This window comes from Bos indicus x Bos taurus, chromosome 2 (genome assembly GCF_003369695.1).
Source record: "Bos indicus x Bos taurus breed Angus x Brahman F1 hybrid chromosome 2, Bos_hybrid_MaternalHap_v2.0, whole genome shotgun sequence".
In the NCBI taxonomy this organism is placed as follows: Eukaryota; Metazoa; Chordata; class Mammalia; order Artiodactyla; family Bovidae; genus Bos; species Bos indicus x Bos taurus.
The window spans coordinates 4,967,810-4,982,301 of NC_040077.1; the positions used below are offsets into that span (position 1 = coordinate 4,967,810).

Here is a 14,492-nt window from a genome sequence, read left to right on the forward strand (position 1 = left end):
AAATGGGTTATTTCTCAGCTTCATCTCCATTCTTTAATGTAGGGCAACACCTGTACATAATCCTGATAAATAGTTTATCTTTTTACTCCTTGCAGTTTATTGCAGTTAACTACATGCTAGTATCTGATGTCCCTTGAAAAGTTACTTCAAGTATTAACAGGATTAGCAGTCACCAGTTTAAATATTTCCTTTCTTTATATACATGGGGTATTTTGATTTTTAAAAAATTAAAACCTAAAAAATGTTTTAATTGTAAAAATAAAGGGAAAAAATTAAAAGTAATTCCAATATATTAAAGTTAATGGATGGACTAATAAGTTCATAGGCCTTTCTCTAAGTTTTAATTATTGCCAGGAATGCTGTCAAAATAAAGATTGCTAAGAATTTGCAGATTATGCTTTATAATTACTTTAGTAGTCATTAAAAATACACTTATAATTAAGCTTATGATAGAAAAATGGATCCTATGTGCAATTTTTTTTTTAAAGGAGGCTTATTAGAGAAACATAGGCTGGGTAGAGGTGCTCTGAACTCGCCAGTTCTGTGAATCTTCTTGAGTTTGTATAAAACATTGATATTCTACATTTTTATATGATAAAAACATTATATTGCTCAAAAAACATTGGTCTAAATGTTTTTAACAGATAGGGCAGTGAATATGGGCATTAAAGGTAGCATGAAAACATGAGAGATGGATTTAAAGAAGGAAGGTAGAAGGAGATAAAAACAGATGAACAGGGAGAAAGCGAAAGGGAATCTAAGACTGGTGATTGAAGAGGATTGTTAGTAATGAAAGAAAAGGTTAAATTGGCGTGTGAACAAACCAAAACATTTATGAATTTGTTACTCATCTTCTGTCTTGTCCCCCCAAACTATTTATGACTTGCTGCTGCGTGCGTGCATGCGTGCTCAGTCATGTCTTGACTCTTCATGGCCCCATGCACTGTACCCTGCCAGGCTCCTCTGTCCACGGAATTCTCTAGGCAAGAGTATTAGGATGGGTAGTCATTCCCTTCTCCAGGGAATCTTCCTGGCCCAGGGATCACACCTGAGTCTCCTACATTGCAGACGGGTTCCTTACCATCTGAGCCATCAGAGAAGCCCATTTTACGACTGCATCCTTCCAAGTGTCTGTTTTATGTTAAATCTCACTTTGGGTTTCCAAAGTGTTAGAAATATGAGCAGCAGAGATAATATACAAGTAAAATAATAATAGTTGCTTATCTTCATTTGTATTTATTTTTATATAATTTTTGATAAAAGAATATTACAAGTATCTGAGTTCAAATTCTAGCTCTCTAATTAACCAGCAGCCAGTAACATTGTCCTCATCTTTAAATCATGGGATTATTGCAGCAGACAGTTGAGAGAACACTTTAAAGTACATTTAGCTTTTCAAACTAGAAAGCATGACGGTTATTAATCATCGATTTCTTTCTGTATTCCCTTTTCTTATCATTATAGTACCTATCATTTTAAAGCAAAAAAATGCCGGTTCACCTTAGTTGTATTAGATAGAACAAGCTAAATACATTAGTTAAATTGGCAGTTTTAATTCATTTTCATTTAAAACTGTGCTGAATGCCTCACTTTTACTCTGCTAATAAATATTCTTATTTGACTTCAGTGCCATATAAAAAGAAACGGAAATTGTAAAGTATAATATTACTAGTCTTTTCTTGGCACCTCTTTAAGCTTGAAGTGGGCTTGATAGATATGACCATTATCTTTTCCCTTTGTTTATTAAAAATTATTTCCTTTAATTATTTTCACAAAAGATAGAAGAAGAACTTCTTTGGGACAGGAGTATATGCTGGTGTGAAGGTCTTGACCTTTGAAATATCCAGTACTAAGAAAGTTTCAAAAATATAGGTTATCAAGTAAGGAGATAAAGAAATTTTCAAAGCCTTTTTTCTTCCCTGTTGTGCTTTGAGTAATGAGTGTATTTATCTTCTTTTGTAAATAAGAGCTTATGGAAGGAAAAAAAACATTAGGGACATTGTGATCATAGTTGTTGCAAAGTCCAAATCAATTCCTGGCTCAGAGGTTTCCTAATAATTTTAGAATCAAGTGTAGAAAATTATCTTTTTTTATGTGTATCTCTTGGTAATCATTTTGTTCTCTTTCTCCCTCTCTCTCCACTAACAAATGCCAACATGTGTTTAGTGACCCCTTTACATGAGGCAAGAGGCTTTTTTGCTTGAAATTTGACCAGAATGCAAATGCTCACATAACTTCCTCAAATCTCTTTTTTAATTTCAAAAAATTAGGAAGAAAGCACAGAAACTGTGTTAATAAACATAGCACAATGAGATGAGCTATTTTAGTGTCTCTAATTCTCTAAACTATGAAGAAATTTAAATTCCAGGAATGTGGCTTGCCACCAGAAGCCTAATTTTAAGTATCCAAGGATAAAATCCAGCATTCCAAATTGGAAACATTCTAATATTGGCTAAATGACTAAGAAGTAAATCTCACTTTAGATTTCTAAAGATTAAAGAGAGGCAGTGCAAAGAACATCCTGTAGACAAATGTGCACGGCGTATGTTCATTAGGAATAGTTTTGCCATCACAGCACCTTTGCAAAGGAAAGCTTTAGTCCCATGTTTACAGATGAGGAAACAGGTTCAAGGAGATTAGATAGCTTTTCCAAAGACAGAGCTGGTAAATAACTGGAACTGGAATTTAAACCGAGGTTGGACTGTGAAGTTCACATACTTTCACATGATCACATAGATCATGATGCCTTTCATAAATTACATTAAAAGGTAACATATATCAGGGTACCAGTGACCTTTGGAAATGAAGAAGCAGTGGCATTTATCTAAAAATATAAGATCCCCTGGAATGGCTGCTCACTCCAATGTCATTCCCTGGAGAATTCCTTATACAGAGGAGCCTGGCAGACTATATAATGGGCTTGCAAAGATTCAGATACGACTGAGCAACTTTCTTTTCTTTTTGTTTTTCATTGTGTTATCAACCTCATAATGCAGTTGTCAGCAGGCAGAAGAACATACTACCTAACAAGTATAAATGACTATTACATTAAGGTGGGAGTTTAGAAAAGAGTAAAAAACATTTGAAGTTTTACAGACATGAGTGCTCTGATAACTTTTAATCAAAATTGGAGATCAGTTGCTAAAATCAATCATTAAGTTCTGAGTGTATATTTAATTAAAATAAGAATTGGTCCCCTGATAGAATTTATAAAATCTATAATTTTTCTCTCTTGAGGTCCCACTAGTAGAGATAGAAGCTCCCCTCCCCCTGGATACATTCCAGATGAGTTACACCAGGTTGCCCGGAATGGGTCATTTACCAGTATCAACAGTGAAGGAGAGTTCATCCCAGAGAGCATGGACCAAGTAAGCAAAATTTGAATGTTGTTTTTCATTTCATTTAAAGGGATATTGTCAGGGGATAGTGTGGTTTGGCAGGTATATGATGGAAGGTATTTGTTTTACCTCTTGTCCAGTCCCATATCTTCCTTTTCAAGTGAGCAAAACAGGGGAAATACAGGAAAATACCCACTAATTTACATGTGTCTGTATTCATATATAAAGAAAGGTGGTATAAGGCTGATTTTCTTATGTTCATAAATGAATGAATGCATTTGTTTATAATCCTGATATTAACATTCAATTTAATAAATGTTTAACTTTGTGAAGTTGAGGTTTGTCTACTTCCTAAAACATTGAAAAAAAATTTTTTAATCTTTTTAAAAAAGATTTACTTTTTAATTTGTATCTTTGTTTTTGGCTGCACTGGGTCTGAGTTGCCACAGACTTTCTCTAGTTGCTGCTAGCAGTGGCTGTGCTTTGTTGTGATGCGTGGGCTTCCCGTTGCAGAGCACAGGCTCTAGAGCACGCCTGCTTCAGTAGTTGTGGTTCGCAGGCTCAGTAGCTTTCGGGTTTAGTAATTATAGCGCATGGGCTGAGTTGCCCTGCGGTCTATGGGATCTTCCTGGACCAGGAATCGAACTCCTGTCTTCTGCATTAGCAGGTGGATTCTTAACCACTGGACCACATGGAAGGCCTTAAAATGTTTTTTTAAAGTTTTGTAGTAGTGAAGTATTTTTATGGAGTTGCTGTTGTTCTCTTATCATTACATTGGCTGCTTGTATTATTACAGGAGTTCACATTTTCTAATAATGTAGCAGTCATGGTGTCATTTATTTCAGTTTGGGTGGTGCTGTTGTTCAGTTTTCAGTAGACAAAATTATGTGAAGTGTTTAGCTTTTAATTATTTAGATGATAATCCAGAGCGGAAGATAATAGAAAATTCCTATTTTTCTATTAGTAAATTTTGCAGTTTTAGTCCACCTACAGGGGACAGCTACTTTTAGAACATTTAAATAGGGTGGCTGCTATTGGATATGGAGTTTATTTTTTGGGTACTGAAAGTGTTCTGCGATTTTGGTGAAAGTTATACATTCTGCTATTAAGCACTGAATTGCACTATATGCTTTAAAATGGGTGAATTTTATGATACATGAATTATAGCCCAACAAAGTTATTTTTAAAAAACAGTAACTTCGGTTATATTCATGTAGAATCAAGGTGGACTTTTTATTTTTCTAGATGCTGGACCCATTATCTTTAAGCAGCCCTGAAAATTCTGGCTCAGGAAGTTGTCCATCACTTGATAGCCCTCTGGATGGGTAATGTTGATTGTAGTTTTTGTTTTTTAATATACATGGGTAAATATGCATATGTATTAATAGCACGCTGAAGTAGCACATCAACTCTTCTGTGCTACATTCAGAGGAATGTAGTTCATACTCATGTATACTTAATGGCAAATTGATTTTTCCAGTCATCAGGCTCAGTATCTTTTTTACTTAAAATGATTTCTGATGATAATATTTTGTTTCCTTCTTGGTAAATTTACTTTTAAACCTGTGTTGGTGAAACTGCTGTCAAATGTTTCATAATAGGTTTAATTTTGGAGATTCTTTAATTTCTGTTGTTCAGAATTATTTTTATTCTGGTACCAAATTATAAGTACTGTACATTCTTGGTAATTATGTCCCAGTTTTGGTTGTCAGTTAAAATTTAAGTACTTTTTGTGAGGAATATACTTTTGTTCAGGAATATAAGCATGGTCAAGTTGCATCTGTGAATTTTTGTTACAAGTGCTCCCTCTCTCCTGGTCTCAGCAGGACTGTTTTCACTTGTAGCGTGCAAAGTCAGTACCTATTTACTCTCCTCTGAGACTGCTTTTGAAAGTAACTTCTGAAAATGCAACTACTATTGTATGGAAATATACATTTAATTTTCTATTATTCATGTATATGAAACCATTGTCTGTGCCCATGTCTGTCTCAAGATAGATACTTAAAACATTTAAGGAATTCAGGGGAATGAATAGTGATGTGAAAGCTACATATTGAGTACTTAGTATTTGAAAGACAGTGTCCTGAGATAGACAAGTATAAAATTGCTGAGTTAGTATTATCTCCTTGTTATAAATGTGGAAATCATTTCAGAAAGATGATTTGCCAGGGTTGCAATAACTAGTTTAAGTGGCAGAGCTAGGATTGAAACACAGGTTTTTCCATGTATCTATAATGCCAAAATGTATCTTTCTTAACCACTGTACTCTGTAGGTCAGTTTTAAAAACCAGGCTTTTTGTGTGCATGTATCAAATAAGTGTTTGAAAAAAGTTTCCTTTTTTCAGTTAATGTTTCAGAGAGAGTGCTGTATCTGTGTTTGTATGTATTATATATATATAAAATATGTATATTTGTGTGTATATATTTCAAATACCTATATATCTGCACATACATATAGATACTGATATTGCATAAAGATTTTTTAAAAATATCTTAAATACTTTCTCTTAAAATAATGACACTTTTTCTACTTTTTAGAGAGAGCTATCCAAAATCACGAATGCCTAGGGCACAGAGCTACCCAGATAATCATCAGGAATTTTCAGGTTAGACTGTTCACATTCTAAATGTTTAAATATTTATGTCATTGAATAATATTTTGGCTGGGTGGGAGAGAGAAATTTTTTTAAAAATCCAAAAATGTGTAAATGTGTTTTTCATGATTAGAAATATTTGATTTTTTAAATATATAACTTTCTTATGTATCTTAATAGACTATGATAACCCTATCTTTGAAAAATTTGGAAAAGGAGGAACTTATCCAAGAAGGTATCATATTTCTTATCACCATCAAGACTATAATGATGGTAAGTTTATTAGGTCAACAACAGTTGTTAAAAATCTCGCAGACAAAAATAAGTTTGTTCCTGTATGACTTAGTTTTCTACTTAAAACTTTTTAAAAAGACTTTGGATCATAACTACAATAGCATTTTAGCTTTATGCCAGCTTACCTCTGAGACATGTCTTTCCTTAGAAAAAAAAGAAGTAGTTAAAAATGGTACTAATTAAAATTACTCCTTTAGTGATGAAATGCATACTGTATTCTTTTTTTTTTTTGGTATTGTCCTTTTAAGGAGAAAAAGTACTTCCTATTAACTTTACACTTTTTGTTTATATTTTAAATCATTACTGAAAATGAAAATAAAATATTTTTCTCCTTTTTCTACAAAGTGAGAGAGTTCTGTCTGTGCTTTTATGAATGTGTGAGCACACAAGTTATTTGAACTTATATTCAGACTCTGTTTCTTTTTTCCCCATTTTTCATTTCTACTTATACCTTTTTTTTTTTTTTTCGTGATTCAGTGTTAGCTGGGGTAGTTCCTTGAACTCTTAAAAATACTGTTCTTAAGTTTAAAACGTAAAATCAAATAATCATTGCTGTTTTAGCTTCTTATCCTAGTCACAGAACAAATTCTGTTCCTTATGCTACAAATTTTAAATACTTGAATTACGATATATTATTACAAGTTGCAAGGTAATTCTGTTTTCATTTTGTAGGTCGTAAAACTTTTCCAAGAGCTAGAAGGACCCAGGGGACCAGCTTCCGATCTCCTGTGAGTTTCAGTCCTACTGACCACTCCTTAAGCACCAGTAGTGGAAGCAGTATCTTTACCCCGGAGTACGATGAGAGTCGAATAAGAAGAAGGGGAAGTGACATAGACAATCCTACTTTGACTGTAATGGACATTAGCCCACCCAGCCGCTGTGAGTAATAGAAATTGGCATAGTGAAATGTGTGGCAGAACCTGTGCAGAATTTTATAGTATTAATAGGAGCAAATATAACGAAGCCAGTCCTCAGGGTGTAAGCAGGTTTTCAAAAGAGGTAAAAATGATATTTCTAATGTGTTTATAATGTTGGGTAAAAGCATGGTATTACTGCTAATTACTTTAAATGATTTACTATCTTTTGCTTTTTTTGGGAAAATTGTTACCAGTTACTCATTCGTTCATTCCACATATTCTTATTGAATGCTTAGTTCTGAGAAATTTCAAATATGACCTCCAAGATGTAATCTAATGGGGAGAATGATGTGTGGAGAAATAATTATAGTATAGTGTCTAATCAAGACCTTTAATGTGAGGAGGAATTCACTAGTTAAATAGGTGACATATACAGGAGGCCATGACATATTTTGGGCTTCCCTGGTAGCTCAGCTGGTAAAGAATCCTCCTGCAATGCAGGAGACCCTGGTTCAATTCCTGGGTTAGGGAGATCCCCTGGAGAAGGGATAGGCTACCTTCTTCAGTATTCTTGGGCTTCCATGGTGGCTCAGATGGTAAAGAATCCACCTGCAATGTGGGAGACCTGGGTTCGATCCCTGGGTTGGGAAGATCCCCTGGAGGAGGGCAACCCACTGGAGTATTCTTGCCTGGAGAATCCCCATGGACAGAGGAGCCCGGCGGGCTACGGTCCATGGGGTCTCAAAGAGCTGGACATGACTGAGTGACTGTGCACACATGACATATTCTGAAAATGAGAAATAGTTCTTTTTTGGCTGAGGTGGAGGATATCTTACTTGAAGCAGCAGAAATAGAACTAGAATGGTAACTAAGGCCAGATTGTGGAGTATGTGACCTTTATCTTGTAAGCAATATATAAAAGATTCATGCTCAAGGGTATTTTTTGCAACAATATTTGTATACTCTGAATTCCTTGCTTTTGTGCTCGTGTTGTCGTATTTTACTTTTACACCTGCAACTTCCATTACATTGCTGCTATTTTTGGCTTAGGCAACTATATTTTAAAGTAATTAAAATAAGAGATGAATGTCTTTTATATATACCTCCAGCTTATTTCTATAGATCTTTATTTATGTTGATCCAGGATTCTGTTAGGTATCATATCCCTTTTGCCTGAAGAATTGTTTTTAACCTTTATTCTAATATGAGTCTACTGGTAACAAATTCTTTCAGCTTTTGTTTGAAAAACTTTTATTTCTTTATTTTTGAAAGATACATATATTTTTCAGGGTATAGAATTCTGGACATTTTAATTTTTTTCTTTCAGCACTTTAAAACTGTTTCTCCATTGTCTTCTGGCTTATATCCTTGCTGAGAAGTCTGCTGTATTTCTTACCTTTGTTCCCTTGTATGTAATGTGCTTTTTTTCTCCCACTGGCTGCTTTAAAGATTTCCTCTTATTAGAATGAGAGTGATGGTCTTCCAGCTTTCTGCACTGTAGGCAGATGGAAAAACTTATTACAAATATTACTGCAATAAAGATTAGAAATAGCACATCTTACATAATCAGTGGCATTTTAAATTGTGTGAAAGATGCTATTATATTTATAATCAGGTAAAAAAAAGCCTCATTGGAAAAAATTAGTCCTAGGAATCTGAACCATGTTTGGATTTAGAATTCTTACAGTTTTCAAAGATGATGATCATTATGAATTTGGATGAACATGATTTTCTCTTAATATCCAAGCATATTCAATTAAAGATATCACCAATGCAATAGTCCTTAACCATTGTGTGCCATTGGGCTACTCCCATTTTAAGAAAATGTTCTTTTTTAGCACCTCGTGCTCCAACCAACTGGAGATTGGGCAAATTACTTGGCCAGGGAGCCTTTGGCAGGGTCTACCTCTGTTACGATGTTGATACAGGAAGAGAATTGGCTGTTAAACAAGTTCAGTTTGACCCAGATAGTCCTGAGACCAGCAAGGTAAGAATCATTGAACAAGCAACTTTGTCACATTATAAGAACCATTTTTACTAAAATAAAGATAACACACCATAGAATTTTTTGTTTTTCCTCAATGCAAATTATTTGAAAAAAATAGATAATGGATATGTTTACTTGCTGTGTACTCTGGATTTTCTGTTTTAGTACTCAGTTGTATTCTTAATCTGATTTAGTGTTGGTTTAGCATACCATCAAGGACTGTTACAGAATTATTGCCTAGAGACTTTAAAATGTTTATTCTTTGGGAAGTGGAAATTTCAGAATGAAATCACCTTGATGGTCTATGATGTTTGCATTTTTTTTGCTTTTACTAGCAATGCTATAAAGACTTAACAATGAGTTCTGTCTTTCAGGAAGTAAATGCACTTGAGTGTGAAATTCAGTTGTTGAAAAACTTGCTGCATGAGCGAATTGTTCAGTATTATGGCTGTTTGAGGGATCCCCAAGAAAAAACACTTTCCATATTTATGGAATATATGCCAGGGGTAAGTTAGTACATCCTTTGAAATTAGAGATACTCTATTTAAAGTCTTAGTTGAGGATAAAGAAAAACAACAACTTTGATTATAAAATGTTATGGACATTTTGGAAGAGTTTAAATTTAATATAATTTTATTTTTCTGTCTTCTTCACTTATCTTTGTATTTTTTTTTAAATACTAAAGTATGCTAAAATAGGTTATAAACATCAGAGCAGTCTATACTCAGATTTCCCTAAGTGCACTAAAAATAACACACAAGTGGTTTATCCAAACCAGGATTCAGCCCAGGACCACACCTTACATTTTGCTACTATGTCTCTTACCCCTCTTTTAACATAAAACAATTTTTAGGTGACATAGATTTGACAAAGAGACCAAGCTAGTTGTTCTGTTGACAGTCTCATCTCATAGACTTCTCTGATCACATCCTCATGGTAGTATTTAGTTTGTTCCTTTGTCTGCATATTTCCTATAAACTCCAACTTAGATCTAAAATCTAAATTATATTCAAATTCAGCTTTTACCAGCATGCATCCCAGATGATGCTGTGCATCCCATTAGAAGACACACAGTTTCTGGTGGTTCTGATAGTGATGTTAAGATTGACGGCTTAATTAGGGTGATTGACATCCTGTTTTCTCCATTGTAAAGTTTTTTTTTTCTGAAGACCAGAAAGTAATCTGAGCGGTAGCAGTGGCACATGGGAATATCCAGTTCCTTTTCAATCATCTACCTAAATGTTTTTAACACAGATTAATAAGAATTGCCTGAGTCATTCATTTCATTAGGAGGTGAAAATGTGATTTGCAAAAAACTCTTTCATTCCTTCTACATTATTTTTAGTATATGTAGAGTACATTCTAATACTAATGATTTTCAACATGGTGGTATATTTACTCACTTAAAAATACATTCATTCTCATAATAGGTGATATGTGTTAGAAAAAGATTTGTGGATCTTTAAGGAAAGAGCTTATTAGAATTGTATGTAAAATAAAATATACATATTGCAGCTTAATCTTATGGATCAACAAAACCGTGGACCAGTATCTGATAGTACAGTTGTCCCTTGGTATCCCCGGGGGATAGTCAGGCCCTCCCACAGATATCAGAATCCAAATATGCTCACGTCCCTTATCTAAGGGTATAGTATTTGCGTATAACCTGCATACATCCTTCCATATACATTGTCATCTCTAAATTACTTATACTACCTAGTACACTGTAAAATGCTACATAAATAGTTGCCAGTGCAGCAAATTCAAGTTTTGCTTTATGGAACTTTCTGGAAATTTTTTTTCCAAATATTTTCAATGAGTAGTTGGTTGAATCTGGAGATGTGGAGTCCAAGAATATAGAGAACTGATTGTAATGGTTTTAACCATCCTCAGTCTTACAAGAGCAACAGTAAACTTTGATTTTTATCTTCATGAATAATTGTTTATAGTGACATCATTGTTATTCATCATTGCTGCTGTTTTATTTTCAAAGATTTATCTTGGCAGTGTAAAAATTGTTCTTTAAAATTCGGTCTACAGAAATAATTCAAAAGAAGACGAAAGTTGTGTACCTTTGTTTTAGTACTGTCTGTAATGGCAAAAGTGGAAATATCAGTTCACTCAGTGGGAGTAAATTATGATGACATTGTCCAAGAGAATATATATTTAAAATTGTGAAAACCAAGTAACAAAGTTGGAGGAAGTAGGAAGTACTTTGAGAACGAAAAAGAATATAAAATGCTTTTTAATATTGGTAATGGTATTTTAAAAGTATCTGTATTTGAAAAATAACAGAAGAAACTAAAAAATGAAAATGTAATATGTTGGTGTTGTGATTGATTTTTCTTTTATTCAGATTTCCATTACTGTTTGTGCAGTAAAGATGTAAATTAAATACCTATGAATAAATGTGACTAGAGATGGAGATTATTGAATATAAAGTTAATTAAATTGGTTTGTTGGCTAGAACCAATTTATGTCACAAATAGAGATGTAAGTCATCTTTATATATTTAGCAATCTTAAGACTAAACTAGGACTATTCAGGAAAAGGTATTAGATCATATTTCTGATTAGATTTTGTAAAGATAGCTATCTTTTCAAAGTATAGGTTATCAGTCCTTGAATTTGAAAAGCATGTTACTAGATTAATTACAGTTCTCGTATGATAAACCCATGGCATATATGGACTGGACATAAGTGTTCCTAGACTTTGCTGAATCTCCAGGTCTGTGAATTCTGTATAATTTCCATCAGTAGATTTGGTATAATGGGCCCCTTTATGCCCTAGATTCAAGCTTTGCCAGAAACATCATTCTTCAATTTTCCCAAAAATAGCATTTCATTTTTTAGTTAATCTAGAACTATTTTCATATTAGAACTGTAAGTTTCTTTTATCTCCAGTGCCTGGATTAGCAGTTGACTTCTGTTACTCTTACTTACACACACAGTTTATCTGGCACAGTGCTTTCCAGCCCACTCCAGTTGTTCACACCAAAGAAGGTAACATTTTCATGTTACATAGCAGTATACACACTACATTGAGAGAGCTGTTAGCACCATGGGCCACTGGCCTAGCTGCCTGAGGACCCAGAGGATGCAAAAGTCTGGCAGTCATTTGCAGCCTACAGGTATCTGGGGGCTTATGATTTGGAAAGCTCAGTTCTAGCTCTGTTATTTTGTGCATTACTACAAGAGAGACATAGTAAGTTGACTGAACAAAAAGCCACATTGAGTTATAGGTATGCCTGGTTGCCTAGCTTGAGTCACTGTCTAAGGCTTTCAATACATGTCTGCAAGTCAGGGTTAGCAGGACTGCATCTTGCTGTCCCTTCAGGGATTGCTCAGAATAGTGGAAACAGCATATGGCTAAGTCTGCAAAATCCAAGGATCTATTTTTATATGACAGAGTATACAGTTTACAAGAATTGAAAGAAAGACAGGAACATTTGGATATATTTTTTCTTTAAAGGAAAAGATTTTGTCCCTCAGGAAGCATTTTATTTCTATCTTTTAAAGTGGTGATTGTCAAATTTGCACGTTGGAATTATCAGAGAAGCTTTTTCAAAATTCAGATGCCCATGTCTTACCTCAGATTGATTCTCTGTTCTCAGAAATAGCACCTGCCTAAAAAGACTTCAAAAAATTAGAAATCCCTTTTTAATATACTTTTCTCATGTTTTGAGCTAAAATGGTGAGTATATAAAAGAAAAACTTTAAAATCTTATATGTGTTCTGATCTTCTAATCATACCCATTCTTTCTCCTGAGAAGTAATTTTTCAGATATCAATAAAACAGTGTTTTAAAAACAAAGTAAGAACAAAATAAATAAATTTAAAGTAGGACATACATAGAAGAGCAAGTAGGAAAATAAAAAAAATGTATTCAGGGCAAAAACAAGCAAGACAAAGGTACTGGAGAATTTTAAAAATTGTAATTAGCAAGAGAACAGGAGATAGAACCAGTGCAGTCACAGAAACAAGGATATCAGTCAAAAATAATTTAAAGGCTTTCTTCAGCTATGCCATATACTCTTTCACAGTTCTAGTCCAGAAATACAGTAGAGTTTTGTATTAAATTAATGGCATATAATGTCCTTTCTAAGAATTCCTGTGTTCTCCAATTAGAGCCTTCTAGTCATTGATTAGAATTCTCTAAATTAAAACATCTAGTTTTAAATAAGTAAGTCATGGGATGTAATATACAGCATAAGGAATATAGTCAAATAATACTGTAATGACTTTGTACCGAGGTAGATGGTTACCAGGAATGATCACAGTGGTGATCATTTTGTAATGTATTTAAATGTTGAGTCATTATGTTACATACCTGAAACTAACATGACATTGTATGTCAACTAAGCTTCAAGTAAATAAAATAAAGAGCACTTCATTCAGTCAATAAGAATAATAGATAAATATAGGTACACAGATCTTAAAAATATTTACCAGTGCTTTTCCTTTCCAACCATACTCTAGTTTTCTTTTGTTTTCTCTTTTCCTAGGGCTCCATTAAGGACCAATTAAAAGCATATGGAGCTCTTACTGAGAATGTGACCCGGAAATACACCCGTCAGATTCTTGAGGGAGTTCATTATTTGCACAGTAATATGATTGTTCATAGAGATATAAAAGGTAAGTAGTGAGGTGTTTTTTAAGTACTCAGTTGTTTTGTTTTGATTTTTTTTAATGAAAATGTGCTATGGTTAAGAAATTTAACATTTAAATTAATTCATCTGCCTCTACAATGCCATAGGAAAACAATTCCAGCTAGTCCTGTTGTTCAGGTTTCCAAAAGGGAAGCTGTCCTGTGGAGGTTCACAGAATCAGTAAAGTTCAATTGAACATAAGAATGAGACATATTTTCATACACAGCACACAGGCTTAGAACATAGTGGTTAGGAATAGGGGGTCTTGGGGTAAGGAGAGAGTGGGACAAATTGAGAAAGGAGCATTGAAACATACACATTACCAGGTGTCAAACAGACAGCCGGTGGGGAGCTGCAGTGTAACACAGTGGTCACAGCCTGGAGCTCTGTGACGACATAGAGGGGTATGGGAGACACGTTCAACGGGGAAGGGGTATATGTATAGTTATGGCTGACTTACGTTGTATGGCAGAGACAACACAGATTATAAAACATCCTCCAATTAAAAATAAGAAAAAAAAGGGGGGCTCAAATTTGACCCAGTTCGCATTCAGGCTTTATCCATCATCACATGTGTAATCTTGGACAAGACACTTAGTCTTTCTATGCCTTGGCTCCTCAGTTTTTAAACGTTAATTTGGCTGATCTGGATCTTCGTTGCTGCACTTGAACTTTCTCTAGTTGTGGCAAGCAGGGGCTGCTCTTAGTTGAGGTGCATGGGCTTCTCATTGTGGTGGCTTCTCTTGTTTTGGAGCACGGGTTCTAGGTACACAG

The 14,492-nt window shown here is 34.2% G+C and overlaps 1 protein-coding gene across 1 annotated transcript in view; it reads left to right on the plus strand.

Annotated features, from left to right (window-relative positions):
• Positions 1–14,492, plus strand: part of MAP3K2 (mitogen-activated protein kinase kinase kinase 2) — a 92,728-nt gene that overhangs the window by 61,489 nt on the left and 16,747 nt on the right. Inside the window, exons 8-15 of the mRNA XM_027554943.1 lie at positions 3,238–3,368; positions 4,584–4,663; positions 5,877–5,944; positions 6,113–6,205; positions 6,899–7,105; positions 8,922–9,070; positions 9,445–9,576; positions 13,575–13,704. Of these exons, the coding sequence (XP_027410744.1) occupies positions 3,238–3,368; positions 4,584–4,663; positions 5,877–5,944; positions 6,113–6,205; positions 6,899–7,105; positions 8,922–9,070; positions 9,445–9,576; positions 13,575–13,704 (990 nt within the window). The remainder of the gene's footprint in view (positions 1–3,237; positions 3,369–4,583; positions 4,664–5,876; positions 5,945–6,112; positions 6,206–6,898; positions 7,106–8,921; positions 9,071–9,444; positions 9,577–13,574; positions 13,705–14,492) is intronic.